Source organism: Macadamia integrifolia, chromosome 4 (assembly GCF_013358625.1).
Source record: "Macadamia integrifolia cultivar HAES 741 chromosome 4, SCU_Mint_v3, whole genome shotgun sequence".
In the NCBI taxonomy this organism is placed as follows: Eukaryota; Viridiplantae; Streptophyta; class Magnoliopsida; order Proteales; family Proteaceae; genus Macadamia; species Macadamia integrifolia.
In genome coordinates, this window is record NC_056560.1 from 8,270,851 (window position 1) to 8,296,364 (window position 25,514).

Genomic DNA, 25,514 nt, shown 5'->3' on the forward strand with positions numbered 1-25,514 from the left:
AGACCTCCCTCTAAAAAAAATAGAAATTGATATTTATGTTTAAACTGATAATGTTACCATATACAAACAAAAATATGCAATATAACAAAAAAAAGAGAAAATAATGCAATACGGAAGTCCCTTTCGAATGTGTATTATGTAATTTGGTATGTATTTTCATATTAGTGGTTAATTACGTACAAAATTTATAATAGTTCACATTTTGATAATTTATTTGATAAACTTCTCATAAATGTTCTTAATATCTACCATATGGTTAAATCATAAGATTGTGCCTCAAAAAGGTTGAATCATAAGTTTTAAAACTCATTTATTGATCAACTGGCTAAAACCACTAGTACACATGGCTAAAAAATGGTAGCCTATCTTGGTAAGCTTTTCAAAACGGTCTATCCTATAAACTTGTTTTTTTTTTTTTTTTTTTTTTTTTTTTTTCACTTTGTCTTTCCACAAAATTAGAAATAAAAAAAAAAAAAAAAAACAAAAGCAAAAACAAAAAACAAAAACAAACGCAAACAAAACAAAACAAAACAAAAATGGACAACCCGAGGGACCTACCTTGATGGAGCCAACCCTCCAACTCACTCGCGTATCTTTCACGTCTCATTGTCTCACCACTTTTTAGTCATCAACTTCACATTTTTCTCTCCAAGATTCCCACCTTGATCCTAATAAGTTTTTTAAGAGTTGGGAAATTTGAGTTAATCTAAGTTTATGGGGTCTACCAAATCCTAAAGAGAAGTTTAGAACGGGATTAATTCACTCTTAAGGAAATGAGATACTAAGATTAATGAACTTTGGATGAACTGATCCAATGTAAGTTGGTGTTTAATACTAGGCTCCCAACAAAGTTTAGATGCCTAAACCTAATATTAATACCCATGTAGATATGCTAATTAAATTCTTTGGTTACTGTATATCTTTTCCTTCCGTGGTCAAGGTATCCAAGAAAATGTTGGCCTTGGAATTTGGGATTTCCCCTTACACACCTAAAAAGCCTCTTAGATTTAAGTTCTAGATCACTGAGATATATTCTCCACTAGTTAAAATTTGATTCTAACAAACCTTTTGTATATGTGCTAATAAATGTTGCAAATTCTAGGGATAATAAAGATTAAAGAATGGTGATTCAGCATTTAACATGTGGATGATGTCATGGCGATGACTTTGGGCATCTACGTGAACATAATTAAGGAATAATGATGCTAATGTTGTTAGTGATAATCCTACATGTAAATCATGCTTAATTAATTTACAGGGTCAATCAACTAAATGATATTAATCATAAACCAAAGTCTCATAGTCATGGATCGATCGCGAGTGGAAAATCCTATCACAACTTCTCTTTTCCTTGACACTCTCTCAACTATGCTCCTTGTTAACAAAACTGATCCTCCAACTTTCATTGGAGTATTCTTGGTACTCCAACCTTATGGGAAAACCCTTTCCTCATAAAAAAATAGATACACATGCAGATTTTCCTTAAAAAAAAAAGAAGACACGCAACAAATGTAACACTCCTCTTCATAAACCCTATTATCCCTCATAATTTTGTTTGTCCGTTAAATACTCTCATCATTTAATGATGTGACCTCACTCATCAAAAGGCATGTACGATATAAGGGGGTAACGTGTCGATTCCTCTCCCCTAAAAAAAAAAAATTGAGAACATTTAAAATACTATGAAGAATTGTCAGTCAATGTTGTTTTGTTGAAGAAGTTGGGCTATCACTACTCTATGTTATCACAAAATAATATTAATACACTTACTCTGTCTCTATAAGTTGAGTAATCCGAATGAATATGCTAAGAATACTCGAATAAATGACTATAAAAAAAAAAAATCATAATCAAACATACGGCTACTATCCTACTGTTACAGTTGACCCACACCAAAAGCAAGATATCCTGGCCGTGAATCACATAACACACACTCCTTAAGACACGTTCCTTTAAAACTCCTCTAATCTGAGTGTAAGGTACTCTTTGCTAGATTTATTACTATTAACGGAGTGTTGCAAGTAGGTAGGCTTCAATCATATATTTGGTTGTCAACAAGCCACCTAATTTGTTTGTTTTAGGCTTTGTTCTACCCATTCCAAGCTCAAGTACTGCGACCCTACTTGACGCCAAAGGACACCTAAACCACTTATCCAACAAATATGCTAATGCAAGTAGGCTTTGAATTCCAAAAAAAAAAAGAAAAAAAGGTAGGCTTTGAATAAACTCCAAAAATTGCTTAAAATTGAAGATGTAGCGACAAAACAGATAACATTAATCATCCCATTAATCATATGTGGCTTTTAAGACCTTCGAAAAGATAGAAACATCAAAGTTCAAATATAGACCCAATAATAATTATATGGACTCACATAATACAAAACACCAACCTCAATCATCAAAATACAGTTTCTCCTCTCAATGTCTCAAACATTCTAGTTCAATTCAATAATCGGTGTCACGGGGAATTTCACGCAATCCAAAATCCCTTCTATTTGTTATAGAAGTATTGACTTGGATGTCTTAAGTTGCAAGCACCGTGCATAGGAGAGAGTTATAATTATGTTCGTAAATGACATCGAAGTTCTTATTGTATAACAATAATTGTCTTGGACAACTGATAAATTATGATGCGCCAAATGCCCATGCTCACCGAGAGCTCTCGAGTTTGACCTTACTGTTGTTTAATTCATCTCTCTATCCAAAAAAAAAAAAAAAAAACTAAGGATCGAGCCTATAGCAAGCCAATCTGTAATCTTCTCTGCATTGGATATTTGGATTAGGACCTGAACAAGTTGAATCCACTTGGCTAATATACATTAAATATTTTTCATCACCACACATCACAAGATAAAGATAGCCTCATTTCCATGTAGGCTAAAAGGCATTTAGCTGGCAATTCTCTCTTTCAAAGAAGCCAATAGGCAGAATTCAAGCTTTCAGATGGATTTCAATATCTCCATGAAATTAACAGAAGCAAAACAGTAAAATTACCCACCAAATGGAGTCCACATATCCACATAAAACCTGAGGGATTTCGGTAGCTTTTGCTTCCATTCATTGAGATCGGGCAATTCACCAGTTAGAGCAATAGAGCTATCCTCCTTCCGATTCCCAAGGTTCAACACGAACAGTTGGCCTGGGAAGACCTGATGCATTACTTTCAGAGACTCTTCCATAACCGATTTCCCATCCCTCCGATGATCCTCGGCCTCCACACAACTCCCACCAACGTTCACCATAATCCTTCCCCCTTTCCTCAAATTTCTCTTCAGTTTCTCCCATGTACTGGGTTCCTGAAGCTCCGGCACTAAACAACCCTTACTGAACAAATCAACCAAAATGCCAGAGAACCCATCTCTGTGACTGGCTTTCAGCGCATCTCCAACATAGATGAATAGCTTATCTGGGTTCTGTTTCTCGAGCTTAGAGAGGCCGAAATACTCTCTGGCCACCGAAATCACAGAAGGGTCAAGCTCCCAACCGTGAATCTCCACTTGCTGGTACAGCTCCAAGATCAAACGGGCGGCAGACCCTGCACCAAAGCCCAAAATCCCCAAAGGCCCTGGAGGCAGAATTGGAGGGAATGTAGCGAAGACGTCGAAGTACGTGTTTGTGAGACACTTGAACAGGAACGATACGCTGTGTATGTTTCCAGGAATGTCGAGCAAGAGGAGCCTGGACCCTGCAAATGGATTGTCGGCCTTCCTAGAAACTTCGAGCACTCTTATGTAGTTGTATCTCGATTTGAATTTCACCAGAACCTTGCAGAGATCAACGGGGATGCCATCGTCTTGTGTTGCGTTGTTCTGAGCATCGGAGAGATGATGTTGCTGTTGCGCTCTCGCAGTAGATACCCACGAACTCAATCTCCTTGAATTTGGAGGGATTCTGATTTTGCGAGACACGCGGAGGCTTGGAGGGTTGAGGGGGGGAGAAAGGCGGGGACTTTGAAATCCCCCATGAGAGCCCAACGGTTGTAATTGGTGGGAATTGAAGCTGAAACCATGGTAAACTGATTTCATTTGGGAGGGACCAGAGTCTACTTTCGTTTCCAACAAGGTAGCGAGCCTGCAACTCTTCGTCGCAGCAAGGTTCCAGCTCCAAGCCTCGAAAGGGTTAAACAATGGCAAGTTAACCCACACTCATTCCGGGTCCACCCAAAAAATATGCTCATCCAACAACCGAGAATGACTATGGGATTCTGATCGAATAGTTCTAAATAAGTTTTCCTTTACACTTCCAAGAATCTTCAGCCCTCCAGCGAATCGTTTTCATCCACTGTGGCTGCAGTTTAGGGTTTAAAAAATCGGTGAATTAGATCGGGAATAAGTCGATTAAATGGTTAATTCTAGGGTTTTCGAGGGCGACTTCGAGACAATTTTGAAGCAAAATCGGCAGAGTGATTCTTTCGTCAAATTGCACCAGGGTTTCAAAAATTTATGAATCAGATCAAGAATCAGTCGATTCGACTTGGATTGTTCAGGACCGATCGCAATTTCTGCCGTTTCGTTTCTTCCGAATCCTCAAGATTCTCCTGAATTAGTGGGTTGCAAGATCAAATGACCGATTCTGAGCCGACCCGATTCAGAATCGGTTTATACCGATTCCAAATCCTGTTTTTAAAACCTTTTTTTGGTAAGTGTTTTTAAAACCCTGGGTTGCACGAAAGTTCAACGTCTCCCTCTCGTGGGACCCAACGAAATGAGTGAAGAAGTTTCTAAAAAATCTCGCAGTGATGTTAGGATTTCCTGCTGGAAAAGCCTCGGAAAGTCGTCGTGGGTTGTAGTGGAAAAACCCTCTGGGCGGTGGACCATTATTTGCCGGCGGTTACTTTTGTGTACAGAAAGAGACTTCTTTTGCACTTTACACAGTTAGACCATTATTTGCCGGCGGTTACTTTTGTGTACAGAAAGAGACTTCGTTTGCACTTTACACAGTTAAAGAGTTAAGACACACAGCCAAAGGAGCCTGCAATGGTTTCGGAGGATAGATGAGGACTTGCAGTCATAGATATTTTGGGATCATCAGAGTCATGCGACACGGATAGAAATCCAACATGAGAGCCTCTTCTCCAACTATCGACCCTCAAAGGTTGAAGCAACTGGAGCACCGAATGCGGAGAAGAAAGGATCGAATTAAATAGGAGGAAATCTAGGGCGACGAAGAAGAAGAAAAAGAAGAGGTTTCTCTACTCTCCCTATCTTGTTTGTCTTTGTGCTGTTGTAGAGAATTGGTAGAGAAAGAAGATAGAAATTGTGTAATTTCATTTACATTACTAATTTGAAGTAGATAGAATGTAGAATAGAACTCCGAACTGAAAATGCTTTTTTAGAATGCAGTATACTTATGTGAGTCAAATACACATAAAACTCGCTTTTCTTATTTATGATACTTACTGTTCAGAATCTTGATTACTGTTTCATGTGTTGTAACGTTTTTATCTCTCTCTCAGAAATTGAGAATTTACTAAAGGACCGTTTTGGTGTTCTTGATCAATTGTTTCAAAGACTGAAATGATTCTTAAACTGAGACAAATAATACAAGAGGAAGAAATGAATCAAGCATTTGATCTTGCGTTATGCAAACACTATGAATTTACATACTCAAATAAGATATATTCTTATGGATAAGGAAATAAGATCTCTTCACATTTACATGATTTTGTACAAAAAAGAAAAAACTATGTTGCTCAAACTTCCCAACTTCACACCACACTTAAGCTTCTGTACTGATATCCTAACAAGGCAATAAACAAGTCGTACTAGCCACACTGAAGCTTATGTACTGATATCTTTACATCACAATGCAATATACAAGTCAATCCAGATAAACACTCTCCAATTGGAAATCCTGTCCCAACTCTTCTGAAACTGTCACCATGCTGCTCACTTTCTTATTTCGATGATGGTGGCTTCGGGAGGGGGTACATTACAAGCGATAGCCTTCTTTATTTTTGCAATTGAATGCTTGACCTTGGAACCTACACTGGATAGTATATTGTGAGATTTCTTGTGGGTCGACTTAACATCTGCATTTCTCGGGGCTTTCAGTATGACCGGCAGATTGGAGCCAGAGTGCATCTTTTTGTGATCATTTTCTTCTTCTTCCTGCCCCTTATGTATCTCTTCTTCCATTATCTTTTCCTTTTCCCCTTGAATGGTTTGCTTCTCTTTATCCTGTAGCTCTCTCTTGTCAGGGGGTGGTGTTGGTTCTGTGTTGCCAGCAACCATATGCGAGGTTTCCTTTATGGATATTAGAAAATCACTTAATGAAACCTCATCTATGTCCAACAGCATGGATTCTTCAGGCACTTCTTTCATTATACTATCTCCACCATATTCTACCCCTTTCTCTATTGATTCATTTCCTAATGCTTCTCCATGCTTCTGATGTTCTACTTCATCTTCCCATGTGGATTCCCTGATTGAATGTTGTGGCACTGATGGAATATCTTTCTCTCCAGATGATATCTTTTTCTGTGCACTCTCCTCAGTTGTTGCATCAGGTGCCTTTTCAAGCTTCTCAATGTTTTGAGAGATTTCAGTGACTTCTGGGAGCATCATACTGTCTGCTTTCTGGGGTAACTCTTTGTCTGAAGGTTGGGTATCAGATAAAAGAGAAAGCTTCTCATTCAAGCTGTCAGTATCCTCTAAGTCCAAGCTTTTTGTTTCCTCATTTTCATGGATTTGTACTTCATGCATCAAACTTGTCTTTACTTGGCACTGCTTGTCAAACACCAAGTTACCGGTAGTATCAGGCACTTCAGGGCTGTCTCTGATGACAGTATCTGCAATGGCCTGTTCAATGGATGAGAGAATCACGCATTGTTGCTGTTCTGGAATGGGAGTTTCTCCTCCCCGATCTGTAATATTTGCATCACTGTCTTTGATCTTCTCGGCTTCCTTCTTCAAAAGTTCTTGCGCCGGAGCCTGCAAAATCCAGTGAAGTGTCAGTTTTCCCCCTTTGGGCATTCTGTGCTTTTAGAAAATCCAATTTGTTAGTTCAAAGATTCACCTCATTGTTAATGGGATACCCTTCCATCTCTCCTGTTGCTAGGCTTGTTTCACCTGTTTTGTGCTTGATGAACACCAAACTGTTCCTTTCTTCTTCTGTCATATGGCCATCTTTCTCTGGAATTTTTTCTTTTGAAACCTCAGTGAGAGATGAAGCATTGGACTTATTGGTTGGTACCTCTTGATCTTTTGGATGTAAGTTTTCTCCAATGTTACTTGGGTTAGATACCAAGTCCGAAGAGGTTGTCTTAAGCTTCCCAACTTCAATGAATTCCTCCGCAACAATTTTATCTTCTCTAGCGCTTTCTGTGGTCTCTTCATTTGTTATGATGCTCTCAGGAGTCAATTCAGGCTCATGGTGACGCACCTTCTGGGGTTCATTGACTGCTTCTCTCTCTGGTTCTTCTTCGGCTGGTGGGTTTGTAGTAGATGAAACATCAGTATCCTCCTTCATGGTTGCAATGTCCACCCTCTTATCAGTTGAAACTGTTGTTTCTAAGTCATCCACTGGTACAGTATGAGAACTCTTAACCTGTATATTTTTCATTTTAGTTAAATATATAGCACAGTTAACAAAACTTCAGTAAAATATATATCACAGTTAACAAAACTGAAGAAGATTTCATTGGGGGTGACTAAGCCCCACCATGCATTTTAGTCAATATAAAAAAAAATTGGTCAATTGCGATGAAGCAGAACAAACAAAGAAAAATAATTCAACCACAAAACCAGGAAGTGTTCATGGTGAAAATGGCAATTGAGGACTTTGCAAGAGATTATGGAGCTGTGATGAAGGGTTCTTGCGAACTATGAGCTTGCTTCATGGTTCAGATTAACATACTGTGGTGTCTCGGGTCAGATAGAAGAGAAGGGAACAGTGTCGATTTCAATGTTTACACATAGGATAGTCAACTAGGAACATCGGACAAAAAGTTATTGTGTGAGTGGTTGTATTTCTCATGGTACAACCATGGTTTTTAAAATTGAATGGGCAACAAACTGAAGAGGAGCCCAGTTCCGGTTTTGTTTGGGTTTGACCTCTTTTGACTGGTCAGAGTCGTCAGACCGTGGTTTGATGGTAAAAGTTAAAAAAATGAGAAAAATTCAAAAGAGAGAAAAACTTGAAGAAAAAAACTTGTTCCTTGGTACAATGCTTGGCATTGCTAGTTATAAGCCAAATCCTTTCACAAACGACATGGTGTTCAATTTTAAACTAAATAAATTGGTGAACAGGCAATTCTCCAAAAACTGGACAATTTTTAGAAACCTTCTAGTTCAATTCCGATTTTCAGACAAGGTGGTTCCATATTCAGACCAGACCAAAAAAGGAGGTTCTGGTTCTGTCCTATTTTAAAAACTGTGGTTCCAAAAAGATAAGAAGTTGAGAAGGGAATGAGAGAGGGAGAGAGTGGGCAAGATTCAAATTTGTTTCTTGTGACCTGACCTCTTCATTTAGAATGTGTTTTTCTGCGGCACCATTTTGGCTGCTTGTTTCATGATTCTGATATTTGGGGTTTAGATTGGTTGCTTCCTTCTCAACCTCTGGTCCAGCCTTTTTTTCTTCTTGATGGGCCTTTTTGGTAGTTTCTTCTCCAGTAGTAGCCAGGAAGGATTCCTTTATAGCTTCTTCCTCTGTGATCTGATTATCGATTTTCTCACTCGATCCACCATTTTCAGTTGCTAGAGACACCTGTATAACAGATAATGATTCATCCTTACAGACTGAATTGAATACAAGGAAGGAAAGGAATAAAATCAGCTCTTATGCTCCCTCAAACCTCATCATGTGATGTTTGACAATTTGTGGTTTTATTTGTTTCATTTGCTTCGTCTACTAGATCTTCTGCAGCCAACTCTTCTTGACTCTGATCTTCAAGCCCCAGTTTAATTTCTTCATCATTGACCATTTCCCCCTCCTTTTTGTCTTCATGACGTTTATCCTTGCATGTTTCTCCTTCTGTTGAAATGAGGCAAGGGTCCTTGACTGTTCTGTTTTCCTTCATCTTCTGATTTTCTATGTTCTCAGTTCTAACAGCTTTCTCAAGCCCCTCAGGCACCTGTAGAACGGTAAGGTTTCATATTAGAATGTACAAGATTACTGAAAGAAAATTACTAATTAATGTTTCAGTTCTTATATTCCACGGACCTCTTCATTGAAGATTTTACATTTTGAGCTGTCATTTATTTCGGTGGTTTTTCCCATCTGATCTTCTATACCCCCTGAAACTTTGCACTTATGTTTGGCCTCCAGTTCAGTTGCTATCTCATCCATCTTCTTTGACTCCAATTCATCTTGATGAGCCTCATTAATTGTTTCTTCACCAACATATTTCTTGAGCAGGCTCTGCTTTTCAACCACCAAATTAGATGTGGTATCCTGATCCTTAGGGCTATCTTGGATACTCTGCTCTCTATATGCCTGCTCAACAAATGAGAAAACGACCATGTCTTCCTGTTCTTGAACTGGGGTTTCTCCTCCCTCATTTCCAGATGTTGTTTCTTGAACATTGTTGTAATCATTCATCTTCTCTCCTTCCTTGTACAAAATGTCTTCTTCTGCTTGAACCTGCAAAAAAGATTATGTGTCAGTGCTTCTTTCGTTATTCTTGCTTTCAGAAATTTCATTTTCTATAGTTTAGGGTTCACCTCATCCTTGATGGGTTTTCCCTCTATTTCTTCTGTTGGTAGGCTCACTTCATGGTTTGCTTGCTTGACAATCACCAAACCATGCCTTTCTTTATCCTTGCTCATGTGGCCTTCTTCCTTTGGTACATGTTCATATGAAGCCTCAGTGGGAGATGAGGCAGCGTAACTAGTCGGAACCTCCTGATATTTTGAATGCAAGTCTTCCACAATGTCTCCTGGTTTTGATACCAAGTTTGAAGGAGTATCATTAGGGTTCTGAATTTTGTGGAGTTCTTCCACTACATTTTTATCTTTGGCAGAACCTTTATTATCTTCATTTGTTTCATTGATTCCATTAATTGGTTCTTTAGGCACAAGCTGCTTGATCTCCTTGAGCCTATTGATTGCTTCTGCTGGTGTATTTAGTGCAGGCGAAGTATCAAGATCTTTATCTGCCTCATCCCTTGTGGTCATAGCATCTGCCTCATTGGTGGAAGGTGTTGTTTCTAACTTTTGCTCCATCAAAACAACATCAGAAATTTTGACCTGTATTTATTAGTTAATTAGTGAGAAAAAAAAAAAAAGCTTATATGGATGCAAGCTAGAAATAGTTTGAATTTTGAGATTCAATAGGATATGTCATTCAACACCTGTCGAAATCAAAATATTTTGTCAAAATGATCAAAATTTGGTAAAGCAGTCCCTTCTTTCTCCTTTATACTCTTCTCACACTTGTTTACTGGTTTTATTACTCAAATATTGTTTCACATATAATTGTGAAACAATATGGATCCTACTATTGCAGCAATTGTTATGTTCCACACCACTGCAAAAAGGGTTTGGGATGACTTAAAAGGAAAGCTTCTCCCAAGAGAAGAATATGTGAAATAATATTCTTTCTTGAAAGATAGTTCACAGTTTCTTTCTATTTTTAAAGATTTTTATATGAAATAAAGACCCAGTTTGATGCTTCCATTGAAGTTTTTGATCTGATAATACACTTGGATATGCTCAGCTTGAAGTTTCTACTTTTTGTTTGGCTCATGGCACGATTCATCAAACAAGTTGCTCTTATACCCCCCAACAAAATAGGGTTATTGAACGGAAAAAAATACATTTATTGGAGATTTATCGGTCTCTCGTGATACATATGCATGCTCCCAAACATTTTTTGGTTTTATTCTAGCTAACCGCTCGCCTTTTTCTATGTAATTTCCAGAATCTCCCGTATTTTATTTGTCACTTCGAGTTTTTGGATACCTGCACTTTGTTCATATTTTGCAACCCCAAGTTGATAAGTTGTCTCCTGGGGCTCTCAAGTGTGTCTTTTTGGTTATTCTAGAACTCAAAAAGGGTACAAGTATTATGATCCTCTTACTCATTAGAAGTTTGTCAGTGCTGATATTAAGTTTTCTTAAAAATACCCTATATTTTTCCCTTCTTGTAACCTAGCTCTTCTCTTGACACATATGCTATTTTCGCACCTCCTATTCCTACTATTATGGGCTTCACAACCCACCACACAGTTTGAACCTCCAGTTGAAGCTCCTACTACTACCTTTTCATTTCCTACTAACTTACTAGTTGCTCTTCGCAAAGGTACCCATTCTTGCTCTCAGAAATCCATGGCTGCTTATCCTCCAAAGATACATAACTTTGTTTTTTTCCTTATCTACCAACTCTATTCTTAAAACCCATCATGAGACTTTATTTCATCTTGGGTGGAAAGTGGCTATAGAAATGGAAATGGATGCTTTTATTTCTTGCCAGACATGGACCCTGGTGGATTTGCCTATTGGTAAGGATCTTGTGTGGTGTCGCTAGGTCAGAGTGTACAGCGTTAAGTACAATCTAGATGGCTCAGTTGAACTGCTGAAGGCCCATTTGGTTGCAAATGGTTATACTTAGACCTATGGTGTGGATTATTTTGAGACATTTTCTCACGCTGCTCATCTTAATTTTGGCCAATGTACTTATCTCCTTAGCTGTTAATTTAGACTGACCTCTATATCAGCTGGATATGAAGAATACTTTCTTACATGGTGACCTACATGAGGATGTGTATATGGAGCAACCTCTAGGGTATGTTGCTCAGGGGGAAATTCTCACAAAATCTGTAAGCTACATAAGGCAATTTATAGCTTAAAACAATCACCTAGAGCGTGTTTCAACAAGTTCAATTCAAATTTTACTCGGTGAGGGTTCTCATAATGTTATTTTGATCACTTTGTGTTTGTTTGGCATCGATATTCTAGAGTGGTAATTTTGGTTGTATATGCCGATAACCTTATCATATCTGAGGATTATGCATCGGGGATTACCAAAGGTAAAATCTTATCTACATCAGCATTTTCAGATGAAAGACTGGAGTGCTCTTAGGTATTTTCTTGGTATTGAAGTACTACGAAGTAAAAAGGTATTAGTCTATCACAGAGAAAATATGCGTGGACATTTTGTCTAAGACTGGTATGCTTGCTTCTAAACCAGTTGATACCTCTATGGATCCACACCAAAAGTTTAGGAGAAGTGATGGCGAGGAGTTTGATGACAAGCACTAGTACTGGAGATTAGTTGAGAAACTCATTTATCTAATTGTTATTAGACCTGATATATCTTTTGCTATTGGTGTTATAAACCAGTTTATGCAATCACTTAAGAAGACTTATTGGGAGGCAACATGTCATATTTTAAGTATCTGAAAGGGGCAACAGGAAAGGGACTCATTTATCAACCTCATCAACATATTGATCTGATCAGATATTCTGATGCATACTGGGCTGGTGCTGATAGTGATAAGAGATCTCACACATGTTATTGTATATTTGTTGGTTGCAATCTTATCACGTGGAGAAGAAAGTAGCAAACGATTGTGGCTAGATCTAGTGCTGAGGCTAACTATAGGGCTATGGCTTATACTGTAATCAAGTTGTTGTGGTTGAAGTCACTGGTTTAAGAGTTGGGTTATTCGGTTACTAAACCTATGAAGACATTCCATGACAATGAATTTGCTATCTACATTGCCAGCAACCCGGTGTTTCATTATGGAAGGACCAAACATATTGAAGTCGATTGTCACTTTGTGAGAATTGCAGTTATAAGGAAGTTGATTGTTACTCCATTTGTTTCGTCGTCAGATCAGTTGGGTGATATGTTTACCAAGTCTTTGTTTAGTCCTGCCTTCTGGAAAGACTGTTTCAAGCTAATCGTGGGTGATTTATATGCTCCAGCATAAGGGGTAGTGTTAAGATATGTAGTGCAGGGGTATTATTTTTAGACCTTGGGGTACTTTGTTCGTTAGTCCTTGATCACGATAATGGTAGTGTCCCTATGGTGATATGTGATATATGTGTTAGTCCATTGCTATAATAAGGGGGAGGACCATGATAGCATACTCTGAATCTATCATGGTTCAGCTTTTCTCTTCTTCCTCCATTAATTCTCTTCTTCTCTTCTTCAAGTATTGTGTGGACTGGTTACTTGATTTTCCTTTGTTTCAATTTCTTTCTACTCATTTTAATGAAATTTCATATTCTTTGTATTTCGCATGTGTTTCTTTGAAGGTCTAAAGAAACAAAAATATTTTTCAAAATTTCAACCATTTTGTTCGAAATTTTGATCATTTTGTAATTTTGGTGAGGGCAGCAAAGCACCAGCGATGAAGGTCATCATGCCTTTTTCGTCTGTTTAGTTAAAGAAAAATGAAAAAAAGAAAAAGAAAAAGAAAAAATCAACCCTCACTTAGCCAGTTATCTGCTCATGCTGAAAATGCCCTGCAAGGATTTCATACAGAGTGGATGGTGCTGGTATGATGGGTTATTAAGAACTATGAGGCATGAGCCTCCTTAATGGTTTACTGTTTACTGGCCTAAATATAGGATATTGCTTGTGGTCCAGATTACAATGATCAATTTATCCTGTTCCTGATATTTTTGTCCTATTGTTTCCTCCTTCATCAGAACTGAGTCAGGTTCAAGTTTTATTCTTCACAATTTGGGATGTTTGGCTTAGCTTTTTCTGGACCATATCTGTTTTTTTTTTTTTTTTTTTTTTTTTTTTTGTTTACTTATTGGTCACTGGTTTAATTGTTTGTTACATCCCTCTGTTATTAGTGAACACATCTGCGGAGCAACAGAGGGGGATTGGGGAAGACAGAGGGTTAAAAGGGGGTGAGCCAGAGAGAGAGATTTCTGTGTTGTAACCTGACCTCTTCATTCATCATGTTGTTTTCTGTAGCATCATCTTTGCAGCTTGTTTCATGGTTCTTATCTCTGGGGTCCAATTTAGTTACTTCCTTCTCAACCTGTTGACCATTCTTTTTTCCTTCTTCAGTGTCCACTCTTATAGTATCTTCTTTAATAGGACCTAGGTGTAGATCCTTCATCGGTTCCTCCTCTATGATCTGCCTTTTCATTCTCTTGCTTGATCCAGCATCCTCAAGTCCATGAGGCACCTGTGTAATACGTATTGTTTGAACCTAAGTGCAAAAAATATAAATAAGGTAAGGAAAAAATTAAAGTATTAATTCTTATTCCGCTTGATCTCTTCATGTAAAGTTTCACATTTTGTGATCGTATTTACCTCATTTGCTTCGGCTTTTAGATCTTCTTCATCATCCAGTCCCTGACTCTGATCTTCAAGGTCCAGTTCTATCTTTGTTTCATTGATCTTGTTTCCCTCCTTTTCAACTCTGTGTTGGCTTTCTTTGTATGTTTCTTCTCCCGGAGAAATTAGGGATGACTCCTTGACCATTAGGGTTTCTTCATTAATCTGTTCTCCTATGCTCGCAACAGCACCAGCTTTCTCTAGCCCCTCTGACATCTGTAGAGTGGTAAAGTTTCAAATAGCAGACTAGAGGGTAGAGAATGTAAAACTAAAGGAAAATAAAGTAAAGAAAAATGCATTTCAGTTCTCGTATCCAACTTACATTTTCATTTAAAATTTCACAATTTGGGGTCCCATTTGCTGCATTTATTTTCTCTTCCTGATCTTCTATAGCCCCTAATGCTTGGCTGTTATCTTCAACTTCCAATTTTGTTGCTATCTCATCATCCTTCATCCCCCACATCTCATCTTCCTGATGAACATTTTTCATTGTTTCTTCACCAAAACATGGTGGATGGTGGTTCTGGCTTTCCGTCACCACATTACTTGTGGTATCATGCTCATTAGGGTTATCCCTGAAATTTCTCTGTACAGTTGCTCGTTCGACAGATGAGAAAACAACCATGTTTTTCTGTTCTGGCATTGGGGTTTCTCCCTCCTCATTTGCATTTGTTTCCTGAAAACACCTGTAATCGTACATCTTCTCATGTTCCTTGTTTGAAATTTCTTTTACTGTGGCCTGCAAATGAGATGACATGTTAGTGTTCTTCCATGGTTATTCCTGTATTAAAAATTCCAGTGTCGACGATTTTGAGATTAACCTCATCCCCAGCTAGGTCTCCATCCATTGCTCCTTTTGGTAGGTTCACTTCACCTGTTGCTTGGTTAGCGAAATCCAGAATGTGCCTCTCGTCATCTTCTGTCATCGGGCTTCCTTTCTCTGGTGCTTGTTCTTGTGAAGCTTCGATGAGAGATGGAGCTTTGGAGTCATTGGTTGGAATGTCATCTGTTGGGTGCAAGTCTTCCATAATGTCTCCTGGATTAGATACCAAGTTGTAGAGGTGTTGTTAGGATTTTGAACTTCAATGGGTTCTTTCACTATATTTTTATCTTCAGCCGTACCTTCTCTGTTTTCTTCATTTGTTTCATTGATTATATGAATCAGTTCATCAGGCACAATATGAGTGAACCCCTGGGGCTGATTGATTGCTTCTTCCTCTTGTACTCCGTCTGCTGGTGAAGCATCAAGATCCTCATCTGCTTCATCCTTTATTTTGGTACTGCTTATCTTGTCAATGGAAGATGGTGATTCTGTTTCGTGCTCCTCTGATATATAAGGAGAAATTTCAGCCTGTATAAGAAGCCAAACGTTCAATAAAATATCAGTTAGGTGCATAAAAGAGGAATAAGTATAATGAATATGGCAAGGATTTTTTCAATTAGTTATGAATGAATGACAACTTGAGATGAAGTTTTGGAAAAGGAAATTGGAGGAGATTTGGTTTGGAAGCCATGAAAAAATGGGGGAGGGGGGAGGGGAGAAAACATGAGAGAGATTTTCTGTTGAGACCTCTTCTTTGGTGTCAAATGCATTTGCCTGTTCCTCTAGGATTTCTTCAGGTGTTTTAACATGGTCATCTTTCTCCAGGAGGTCCCTTTCAGTGTTAATTTTTTGACAATCTGCAATGTGTTCTCCACTCACCTCATTGAAGGGAATTTCATGCTTTTCTCCACTCACCTCATCGAAGGGAATTTCAAGCTTTCTGCCTTCTGATTCTTCTTTGTGTGGAACTAAAATTTCATTTTCTTCCTCCTTTGAAGTCTCAGTTTTGACAAAATCACCGGCCTCATTCAGTTCTGTATTTTTCTCTCTCTCTACAAATGAATCATCTTTTGCTGCAGAAGCAGGTGTTTTGGAATCTAGTTTAAGACCTTCATCTTGCTTTGCACCTTCTTCCTCCTTTTCATTTAGACTTCCCTTCTTTATGTCGTGGAACCCCATCTTGGATGCCTGTTGAAGCTCCATGTGTTCTCTCTCGAGGCACACATCTTCTGTTTCCGCTGGGGTGAAATGACCAATTGAATTCTTCTCCCCTAAGGATTCATCTTCCTCTGGCATCTCATCTCTTATTTTCTTGTTTGTGGTAGTGTCTCCAAGCTCCTGTTCAGAACCAGATACAGGGGGTTCCTCGAGGTTTTCTTCTAATTCTTCAACCAGTGGAGGTTGATTAGATGTGGTCTCAGCTTGATAATCAGATTCTACTGCGTCTGAAGATCTCTTCATTTCTTCTTCTGCTTCAGGTGCACCTATCTTTTCCAAATTTTTTCTCTCCTTGTACGGGTTCTCACCTTCAGAAGGAGGTTGGATCAATGAATCAAAGTTTTGATCAAGCTTCACCTTTTTGACTACTTCATCCATTGAGCCAGTTTCAGCTGTTCCTTGACACTTTTCTTCAGAGCTAATCTCAGATTCCCTTACAAGCTTTGCACCTTCTAGTTCACTCTCCTGTGGCTGTGAGGTCACCCGTTCTGTTATCTCTGTAATGGATGTGATGCTGAGCTGTTCATTACTGTTCTCTGCTTTCTTGGAGATATCCTCTTCTATCATTTCTTCAGATACCTCAGGTACAGACTTGAAGATGTCCACAAAGTCCTCACTAGTTTGCGCCTGTGTTATACATCCTTCTGATGCTTCTGTAACAGGAGAAGGTTCAGGTCTCTTATTTGGGAATTCCGCAGTCTTTAGATCCAATTTTTCTTTCTTCACATCATTATCTATTTCTTCGGTGCACTTCTCAATGGATAAAAGAGCAGAATCTTGCAGCTGTTTAAAATGTAATATTTCAAATTTGATTGCATAAAGAATTAAAAAAGAAAACTAAGTTAGGAGCACTTAAAAGATGATTTATCACTTGTTATGTTTCAGATGACCTCATCAATTGTTGCATCTTCAATGGGTACTCTATGGAGGCCCTTGGCAGTGCTCTCTTCCTGTATGCTCCATTTGCTTATATGCTGACTTGTTTGAGCTTTATCACGTTCGATACGTGCCTTAAGAACATATGAAACTTCAAAATGATGGAAAAAATGTAAATGGAAGTAAAAGTAAAGAATTAATTCTAAGTCATCTTACCACTTCATTCAAAATGGCAGTCATTGTAACCTCATTTGGGATATCTTCCTTTCCTGCTTGAAGCTCTGCCTCAGGTTTGTGTCCTATGTCCTCAAGTTTCATACTGTCCTTTTCTTCTACTTGAAGTCTTTGTATGGCCATTTGATCTTCAACCGATGCAGTATAGTGGTCCTCCACTGTTCTATTGTCCTCCTTGATATTGTTCTCTTTGGCTTGGGGGAGTGTCTCATGACTTTGATCTTCGGCCACTGTTTCATATGCCCCTTCTAGCTTCTGACTAGGATCAACGTCTTCAATACTCTGCACCACTGTGCTAGATTAGTAAAGTCTATTATATAGATTGAAAAAGAAATGATAACCTTGAACAAATAAATTTTACTAGAGAGGATGTATCTCTGACCTCTTGAAGAGCCCTATTTTGTGTGAGATCAAAACCTTCATTTCTTTCATGACTTTGATCTCCAGCCTCCAACTTAATTCCTATGTTTTCAACTTTCTCACCTCCTATTCTGCCTACTGCAGGGATCTCTTCAAGGTTCTTCATAGGGCCTTCTTGATCTAGGACATTCTTCTCGATGTTTGTGCATGAACTGTTTGTCTCAACACCCGTAGACAACACATCAAATGGCTTCTCACCATCCAATTCACCCTCGTCTGACCTTTCCAGCAGTTTGCCTTCATCCTTTCGAGTCTCTGTTCTGCTATTTTCTCCAAGCTTTGTTAGTTCAGTAGCTTCCTCAAGAATTTCATTAGCTTCATTTGATTCAGAAATATTCTTTTCAGGATGTGATTCAGGGAGCTTTTTTTCCTTCACACTGTCATTTTCTTGAAGTTCCTTATTTGAGCTCTCCTTCCCAATTTTGTCAGTGCCCATTTTAGAGATATCCTCATGCTTCCATGAGTTCCATGGTTCTTCTTTCTGTATGGAGATCTCTACTGTTGATTTTGTAAGGTAAGGAATTTCCAAGTTCTTATCTTGTGTAGTAGTCTCATTCGTTATCTCTGTACTTTCTTCAACTGAGTCAACCTCCTGTCCTTTAGGTGCCAGTGTTGAAGATCCCTGAAGATTTTCTTCCCATCTATTATCTAAGGGAGCCTTTGTGGCTGTGAACTCTTTTCCAGTAGTTGTGTCAATGCCTTCATATTGAAATCCTGTGATTGTATCAGAAGATTCTGCTTTCATTTCACACTCTATTTCTTGATTGCCTTCATCTGCATCCTGTTTTTCCACTTTCAACATATTTTCTGCATTGTCACTTAGGTTGGGGATCTCCTCAAGCTTCATGCCTTTCACATCTACATGCTGTAAACTTGTCCAACTTGTTTCAGTTGTTATTGGACTCTTCTCCTCAGGAGCAATATTGGAACCATCTACCAGTTGCTCCCCTTCTTGTGCAACTTCCTGCAAAGTTTTGGCAGATGCAGCTTCAATCCTTTTGTTATTATTCTCTGCTTCCTTGAGGTCCTTCCCGTCGACTTCTTCATACACCATGAACTTTTGACTGTGCTCTCTCTGCAGGATTTCTTCCCTTGATGCTTCTGTAACACCAGAAGCATCAGGATTCGTGTTGGTTTCTTCCATATTCTTTGAAGTCCCCACTTCAGAGGCTGTGAACTGTTGAATAGATGAAATCTAGATTAGCAGGTAATAAATGGAACAAATATGTGGAAAGTAAATTCAGATGTTAAAGCTACAAGTTTTTGTATTTACTTCACCTCTTGTTTGAGTTTTTCTGCCTTTTTTTCATCTTCCTCAGAGCTCTTTTTAACTATTGCTCCAACAGCTACTGATAATATACAGTTGTCTGTAACAGCACCATACTCCTCCAAGATTGTTTTTTCGGTTTGCCTACCTACACCAGTTGCCTCAAGTCTCTCAGACGCCTGCACAACAAATGGAACTTCAGCCTGAAGAAAGGAACAAAAAGGGAAAAGAAAATTAAATGCAGGATTGGAAAGATGATAGAAAGAATACTATAAATTACACTCAGGAAAAAGACCAGAGTTTGGAAGAAAAGTTTTCCAGAACTGTGACAGTATTAGAACCTGAAATCAGTAAGAAAGTATATATATATAGAACAATAAAAATACTGACAGAAATACCCCTGCGACACTAATAATCTCTTAACAAGAACAAACTTCCAGCCTTGTACTTAGCGTACCTCATCTTCCTGATAGCTCTCTATTGTGGTGTCTTCCCGAATAGATGGTGCAGAGTGGTCCTTTACAATGTTGTTTTCTAATACTTTTTGTCTCTCTGTGTTCTCACCTGTACTGGATTTCTCAAGGGCCTCACAGTCTGTACCAGGTCCTTCAAGTACCTATATAACAGATAAACTGGACTAAATGGACAGTAGTGAAAGAAAAGGAAATAAAAGAAAAGAGAGGTTTTCAAAATGAAGCACAGGGAAAGAGACTGAAGAAGGGGAAAAAAAAAAAATTATTCAAAGTTTAATCTCCAGCTGACCTCTTCTTCATGCTTCTTCATGATTTTGCCTTCCTGACTGCTCTCTTTAAGTGATTCCTTCATGGAGTCTGTAGAGTGGGCCACATCTATGCTTTCTTGCATTATGTGTTTTTCAGTGTCCTGACCTACACCAGATATCTTGGGTTCTGCCGACACCTATATGGCAGATGACATATTTAGGTTCAGCTTAATGCTTTCTATAGGTGCAAAAAGGAAATAAAAGGAATGAAAGATGACATTTTTTTCTTCTTATATTGTGACTAGACCTCTTTGTTTATGATCTCATTCTTGGTAGCCTTGTCAGTATCATTTGTTTTGCAATTTTGCTCTTCACCATTGAATTCATGGGCTTCCTTCTTCTCCTTCTCTTCACTAAATACAGTTCCTTGGTCTGGAATGCAACTGTCTTCCTCTATGATCATTTTCTCTACTTCACCTGCATGAGATGTTTCAGTTATGTCATACATAGGGACCGAAGGCTCTCTCTCTCTGGTTGTCATATTATTCTTTTTGCTTTGATCTAGTTATAGTTATCATAGGCAGCAATTGCCATTTTTGCGAAATATCATAGAAATTATATGTAATAGTATTTTAATCTAACGAGATTATCACGAATTCTGATCTTTGGACCCTGTATTTTTTCTTTTTTTTGGGTGCCCTCCATGGTTGGGACCAACTAATGAACCAACAATACATGAGACATATCTTATGGTGTAAGCATGGAAATCCTACAGATTTGGATTTTAATAAACAAGTTGCCATCTAAAATGGAGTGTAGGGCCTGTGAGTTTCACTCCAAATTGTCCTGATATATCCTCAAAGCTGGTTTTGTTATCAGATCACATGGTAGAAGGTGTTAGGCACCTGTTCCGGGTTTTAGACTGGCCTCTAGTCACGCACATGTTTCCACCTCATCTCAAAAAAGCAATTAGATTAGGCATAGAAAAGATGTGAGTAGATTTAACCAATCAGGAAATAGCACAAAATAATTAAGCAGTTAAAAGCGAGTTAACTGCTACTTAGAGTTTAACCAGAACAATACAAAACCAAGCGATCCATGTTATGTAATGCATAAGCAGATTATCAAGCCTGAGGAGTGGGTGAATTTATTGATTTAATCCTCTGTCAATCTGGTCTTTCCGGCGTAGTTGCATAAAATAGCAGAAAACTAAACAATTTAAAAGCTAAATAAAAGTATACAAAAGGACTAGCTAGCATGTAGGCAATGCATGGATAATGGGAGTACCTGAATCTTGGTGGAATTATTTACTAAAAATGTAAAAAAATTATATAAATGCATAGAGTTTCAGATACAATAAAAATAAAAATTATTAGCTAGTGTGAAAGAAAATGTATATACCTGTCACATGTACGCTAGTATATGTTTCTACACAATGATAAAATATTTTGCCAGAAAAAAAAAATGTTGAAATATTGAGAGAAGTCAAAAGAGTAAATCGACATAATCTCACACAATGCTTCATGCACAGGCATGGTTTGTATTGAATTGTCTAATATGGTGAAAAATTACGAAGTAGTATAGAGTTAGATAAAAACATAAAATGAAAAATGAAATTCAAGAAAACTAGTATATTCTGATCCTAAAACATGCAGAACTATTGAGTTAAGGTCCATGGAAGAAAGTCTATTGATTAAGAAGGGATTAGGTAAACCAAAAGAAAGGAAGATTTGAAAACCCATACATGTCGGGTAAGCTTATGTAATTATATCCACCAAGTTGTGTTCATCCTGGCTTCTCAGATCTGGAGTTTTTTTTTTTTTTGGGGGGGGGGTGAATAATATATTCATTTACCAAAAAAAAAAAAAGAAAAAAAAAAAGAGAGAAAAAAAAAAAAGGAAACTGATATGGTTTGGAAAGAACTCAACTTAAAAACTGACTTACAGTGAGGAACCCAAGACCATATCAAACACATCAATAAAAAAAAAAAAAAAAAAAAAAAAATGGGAAACTGATATGGTCTTGGAAGAACTCAACCTTATAAACTGACTTACAAGGTGAGGGGACCAAAGACCATATCAACACACATCAATTCCCATAGAAAACTGATGTGGATCAGCCCCCATATGTTGATATGAGATTATAACATACCACCATGCTTCCGAACCCGACGTGCACAGGGGCCCACTCTGGATAAGGTAGCCCTTTCTAAGCGGCTCTCATTCTGCTCTAGGGTTTCTGCTTGGCGGTAGGTAGCCCTTTCCTGGTGACTCTCACTTTGGCATTAGGTCACCCCTTCCGCACGTGGGTTGGGCTGAGGATTAGCTGCTTTGATACCACTGATACGGTCCTATAAATCGGCTTACAAGGTGAGAGGACCCAAGACCATATCAACCCACATAAATTCCCATAGGAAACCGATGTGGGATCAGCCCGCATATGCTGATATGGGATCGTAACATAAACCCCCCAAGGGGGCAAGAGAAAGATAATGTTTATTACAAAAGAAAGAACCCTCAAGGGGGTGAGGAGAGCAAAGAAGAGGGAAGGCTCCAAGAGACAACAATATGCCTGTTCCTTGGGGAGGTAACACAGCTAGAGGAGATCTTAGAAAATTTTCTTTTGACATCAAAGAAGATGGAGTCCCAAATTTGACGAAGAGAAGATGAGAATAAAGTTCAAAAGTGAAGGACAAAGCCGGAAAAAACTCGAAATATACATAGCCTGTAAATTCAAACATAGTTGTTACGGTGTCTAGGCAAACCAGCGTGCTGGATGTCAAGGCGACACCAACGAGACGCCACCTTGACAACTATGCACTCAAATTGAGAAAATAGATCTTACTAGCTTAATGCATTTATCTCCCCCCTACTTATAGGAGATTAATATCATTTCCAAGTGGCAGGTACATGCTTATGCTCATTTGTCTTAATTGTTTAGTCTTTAGATGCATACTTTTAAAATCTGTTTTTATTTCCCCTATAGTAGCATGAGATGTGTAATGAAGAAAGGGAAGAGAACTTGAATTTTCAAGTACTCACCTTCTGTTACTGTTTGACCCATTACTATTTCAGAAGTTTCTTCATTATTTTCTGTCTGCTCTTCTTTTTTCTGACTGGCATCAGTTTCTGTGGATTTCTCTCTTGAGCATAGTTCACAATCCTTGACAGTTTCTTCAACTTCCATTTCACTCACTTGTGAAATCAATTCCGATGTTTGTGCACCATCACTAGTTTCCTGCTCCAAGACTCTGCTTTCCATGTTTTCTCTTGCTTTAAATTCTTCTTCAATGTGGTTATCCTTTACTGGAGCATTTCTATTTTCTTCATGAACTAGTTCTTCCACTTCAAGATTGGAAACTTCCCCTTTCTGCTCACATGCTTCTTGTATGCTTTCTTCGACCAATGAATGAGCAACAAGTAAACTGTCCATTTCCATTTTTGGTCTCTCAACTTCCCTAGTTTCCATCTCTTGACTTCGATCAACTGCTCTGAGATTCTGCATAATAGATTCTAATCAGTAAGACAGATCATATCAAAAGAAAATATGGGTCTCTCTCTCTCCCTCTATATATATATGTGTGTGTGTGTGTGTGTGTGTGTGTGTGTATATCAAATTTTTCCTGGCATCTAGGCAGCCCAAGGCATTGGAGGGGGCCTAGACGCAAGGCATCACCAACAAGGGGCCTAGGCGATGCCTTGACAATTATGAAATTACATATATAGATTTTTATATACTTACTTCATCATTTGGCGATCTGTGTCCCGCTTTTTCATCCAAATTTATGTTCCCTTCATTTCTTTTTTTGTTGTAATTTTCTCTCTTAATGGCTTCCTCCCCTTTCTTGCTGTTACTTCTTCCAGCCTGTGCATTTGAAGAAGCTGGTTCAGCTGCCTCAGTTACCCCATCCAAGGATTTTGAAAGTTTCTCCTCTTCTGTTTCATCTGTCTTCAAGCTATGTTCTGAAGCTTCCATGTCTTTTGGGATTTCCCATCTGCAATTCCCTTTGGTCTCAATTATTTCTGTAATTGCAATTTTGTCTCTGGTTTCTGTGACCGAAGATCCTTCTTCATCATCGTTTTCCTTGATTGAAGCATTTGTCAATGGAAAAGCCAGCTCCTCACTATCCCTTTGTAAACCTTCCTCATTCTTAATGGAGGCATCAAGCTTTGTTTCAAGGTTCTCATCATCCTTGGCCTTCTCACTTATACTGCTTTCAGCTGTGCTAAGGATTTTATCCTCAGGTTCTGCTTCATTACATTTTTCCTTCTCAATATTTACTGACTCTTGGTCAGGCTCATCTTCTTGTTGAAAATGTGAGGCTTCTGTTGCTGGTGTGACTAGAGGGCTTTCCAGATCTTCAGTGTCTAAGAATTCATATTCAAGTGGCTTCTCATCTTTCATCTTTTCATTTGAGTCAATTGTTTCTTGACTTTTCTCTTCCAATTCACTGCTGGAGGTGTCTTCAAGAATCCACACTTCCTGTTCAGATTTGTCTGATCTTGTTTCTTCTGTGACTAGAGGGATTTCAACATTGTCATCTGGGTTTTCATTTTCACTTTGATTTTCACCATTCGACGTTTCATTTGAATCAACTGTTTCTTGGCTTGATTGTTCAAAATTTCCACTTTCCTGCACAGATTTGTCCAAGCTAGTCTCTTCTGTTATGAATGTAGTCAATGGGATATGAAACGTTTCATTTGTACCCTCACTATTGGTTATGATCTCTTCACCATTTTGGATTGTTGAATTCTCCCCAGCCTTTGAGACAGAGTCGATATTGTTATCTTCTGGGTTTTTTTCTCCCTCTTGATACTTCTCACTTGGGTTAATTATAGCTGGACCTGTCTCCATACCCCCTGTAATGGAGGACTTTTCATGCCCTTTCAATGTTACTCCTTCAAGGTCACTCTCTTCTACATCCTGTTCAGTTGGTGCATCATCTGTGCTTGCATCATTGATACAAGCTTCTATGATTTCTGTGATGCCTATTTTCGAATTTTCTCCAATTGAATCAGGTGTATAAGGAAGAGCCTCTTGATTTTGTTCTGTTGTTCCCTTGCTTGTTTCATGGTCATGTTCTCTGAGCGCTAATTCAGGTTCCTCACTTGACTTCTTGCCCTCTATCTCATCCTCCTGAGAGCGATTCAGTGCTTTCACCTCTTCAGCATCATGGGAAAGTTCTTTGCTTGAAGCCTGCTTGTCCCTGGTTTCAACAACTTCACCAAGAATCTCTGTTTTCTTCTGAGTTCCATTGTCACCTGGGTTGGGGGTCTCCTCAAGCTTCATGCCTGTCACATCTAGATGCTGTAACCTTGTCCAACTTGTTTCAGTTGTGATTGGACTCTTCTCCTCAGAAGAAATATTGGAACCATCTACCAGTTGCTTCCCTTCTTGTGTAACTTCGTGCAAAGTTCTGGCTGATGTTGCTTCAATCCTTTCATTATTGTTCTTTGTTTCCTCGAGGTCCATCTCCTTGATTTGTTCTTCGAACACCGCAAACTTCTGACTCTGCTCTTCCTGCAACATTTCTTCCCTTGATGCTTCTGTGACATCAGAAGCCTCAGCATCCGTGTTTGTATCTTCCATATTTTTTGAAGTCCCCACGTCAGAGTCTGTGAACTGTTGAATAGATGAAATGCAAATTAACAGATAAGAAACAGAACAAATATGTGGAAAATAAATTCAGATGTTAAGCTGCAGGTTCTGTAT

General features: G+C 38.5%; 2 protein-coding genes across 3 annotated transcripts in view; both read right to left on the minus strand.

The window, feature by feature from the left end:
* Positions 1–2,269: 2,269 nt before the first annotated feature.
* LOC122075823 lies at positions 2,270–4,230 on the minus strand. Its single transcript, XM_042640994.1, has one exon. The coding sequence runs from the start codon at positions 4,023–4,025 to the stop codon at positions 2,991–2,993; it is 1,035 nt and encodes a 344-aa protein (XP_042496928.1). The 5' UTR covers positions 4,026–4,230; the 3' UTR covers positions 2,270–2,990.
* A 1,367-nt stretch (positions 4,231–5,597) lies between these two features.
* The window catches only part of LOC122075822, a 46,197-nt gene continuing 26,280 nt past the window's right edge, over positions 5,598–25,514 (minus strand). For both annotated transcript variants that reach the window (XM_042640992.1, XM_042640993.1), the window contains 21 exons: positions 23,544–25,424; positions 22,844–23,300; positions 20,110–20,279; positions 19,844–19,999; positions 19,539–19,697; positions 19,093–19,284; positions 17,777–18,991; positions 17,377–17,676; positions 17,175–17,294; positions 15,814–17,067; positions 15,366–15,594; positions 15,065–15,279; positions 14,566–14,982; positions 14,220–14,459; positions 13,846–14,115; positions 9,663–10,187; positions 9,163–9,582; positions 8,795–9,073; positions 8,461–8,706; positions 7,018–7,548; positions 5,598–6,932 (listed from right to left, as the gene is read on the minus strand). In XM_042640992.1, coding sequence (XP_042496926.1) covers positions 5,889–6,932; positions 7,018–7,548; positions 8,461–8,706; positions 8,795–9,073; positions 9,163–9,582; positions 9,663–10,187; positions 13,846–14,115; positions 14,220–14,459; positions 14,566–14,982; positions 15,065–15,279; positions 15,366–15,594; positions 15,814–17,067; positions 17,175–17,294; positions 17,377–17,676; positions 17,777–18,991; positions 19,093–19,284; positions 19,539–19,697; positions 19,844–19,999; positions 20,110–20,279; positions 22,844–23,300; positions 23,544–25,424 — 10,320 coding nt within the window. In that variant the 3' untranslated portion in view covers positions 5,598–5,888. The remainder of the gene's footprint in view (positions 6,933–7,017; positions 7,549–8,460; positions 8,707–8,794; positions 9,074–9,162; positions 9,583–9,662; positions 10,188–13,845; positions 14,116–14,219; positions 14,460–14,565; positions 14,983–15,064; positions 15,280–15,365; positions 15,595–15,813; positions 17,068–17,174; positions 17,295–17,376; positions 17,677–17,776; positions 18,992–19,092; positions 19,285–19,538; positions 19,698–19,843; positions 20,000–20,109; positions 20,280–22,843; positions 23,301–23,543; positions 25,425–25,514) is intronic.

Coding starts and splice junctions, on each gene's coding strand:
- LOC122075823 (XM_042640994.1), bottom strand. CDS start 4,025: ATGAAATCAGTTTACCATGGTTTCAGCTTCAATTCCCACCAATTACAA.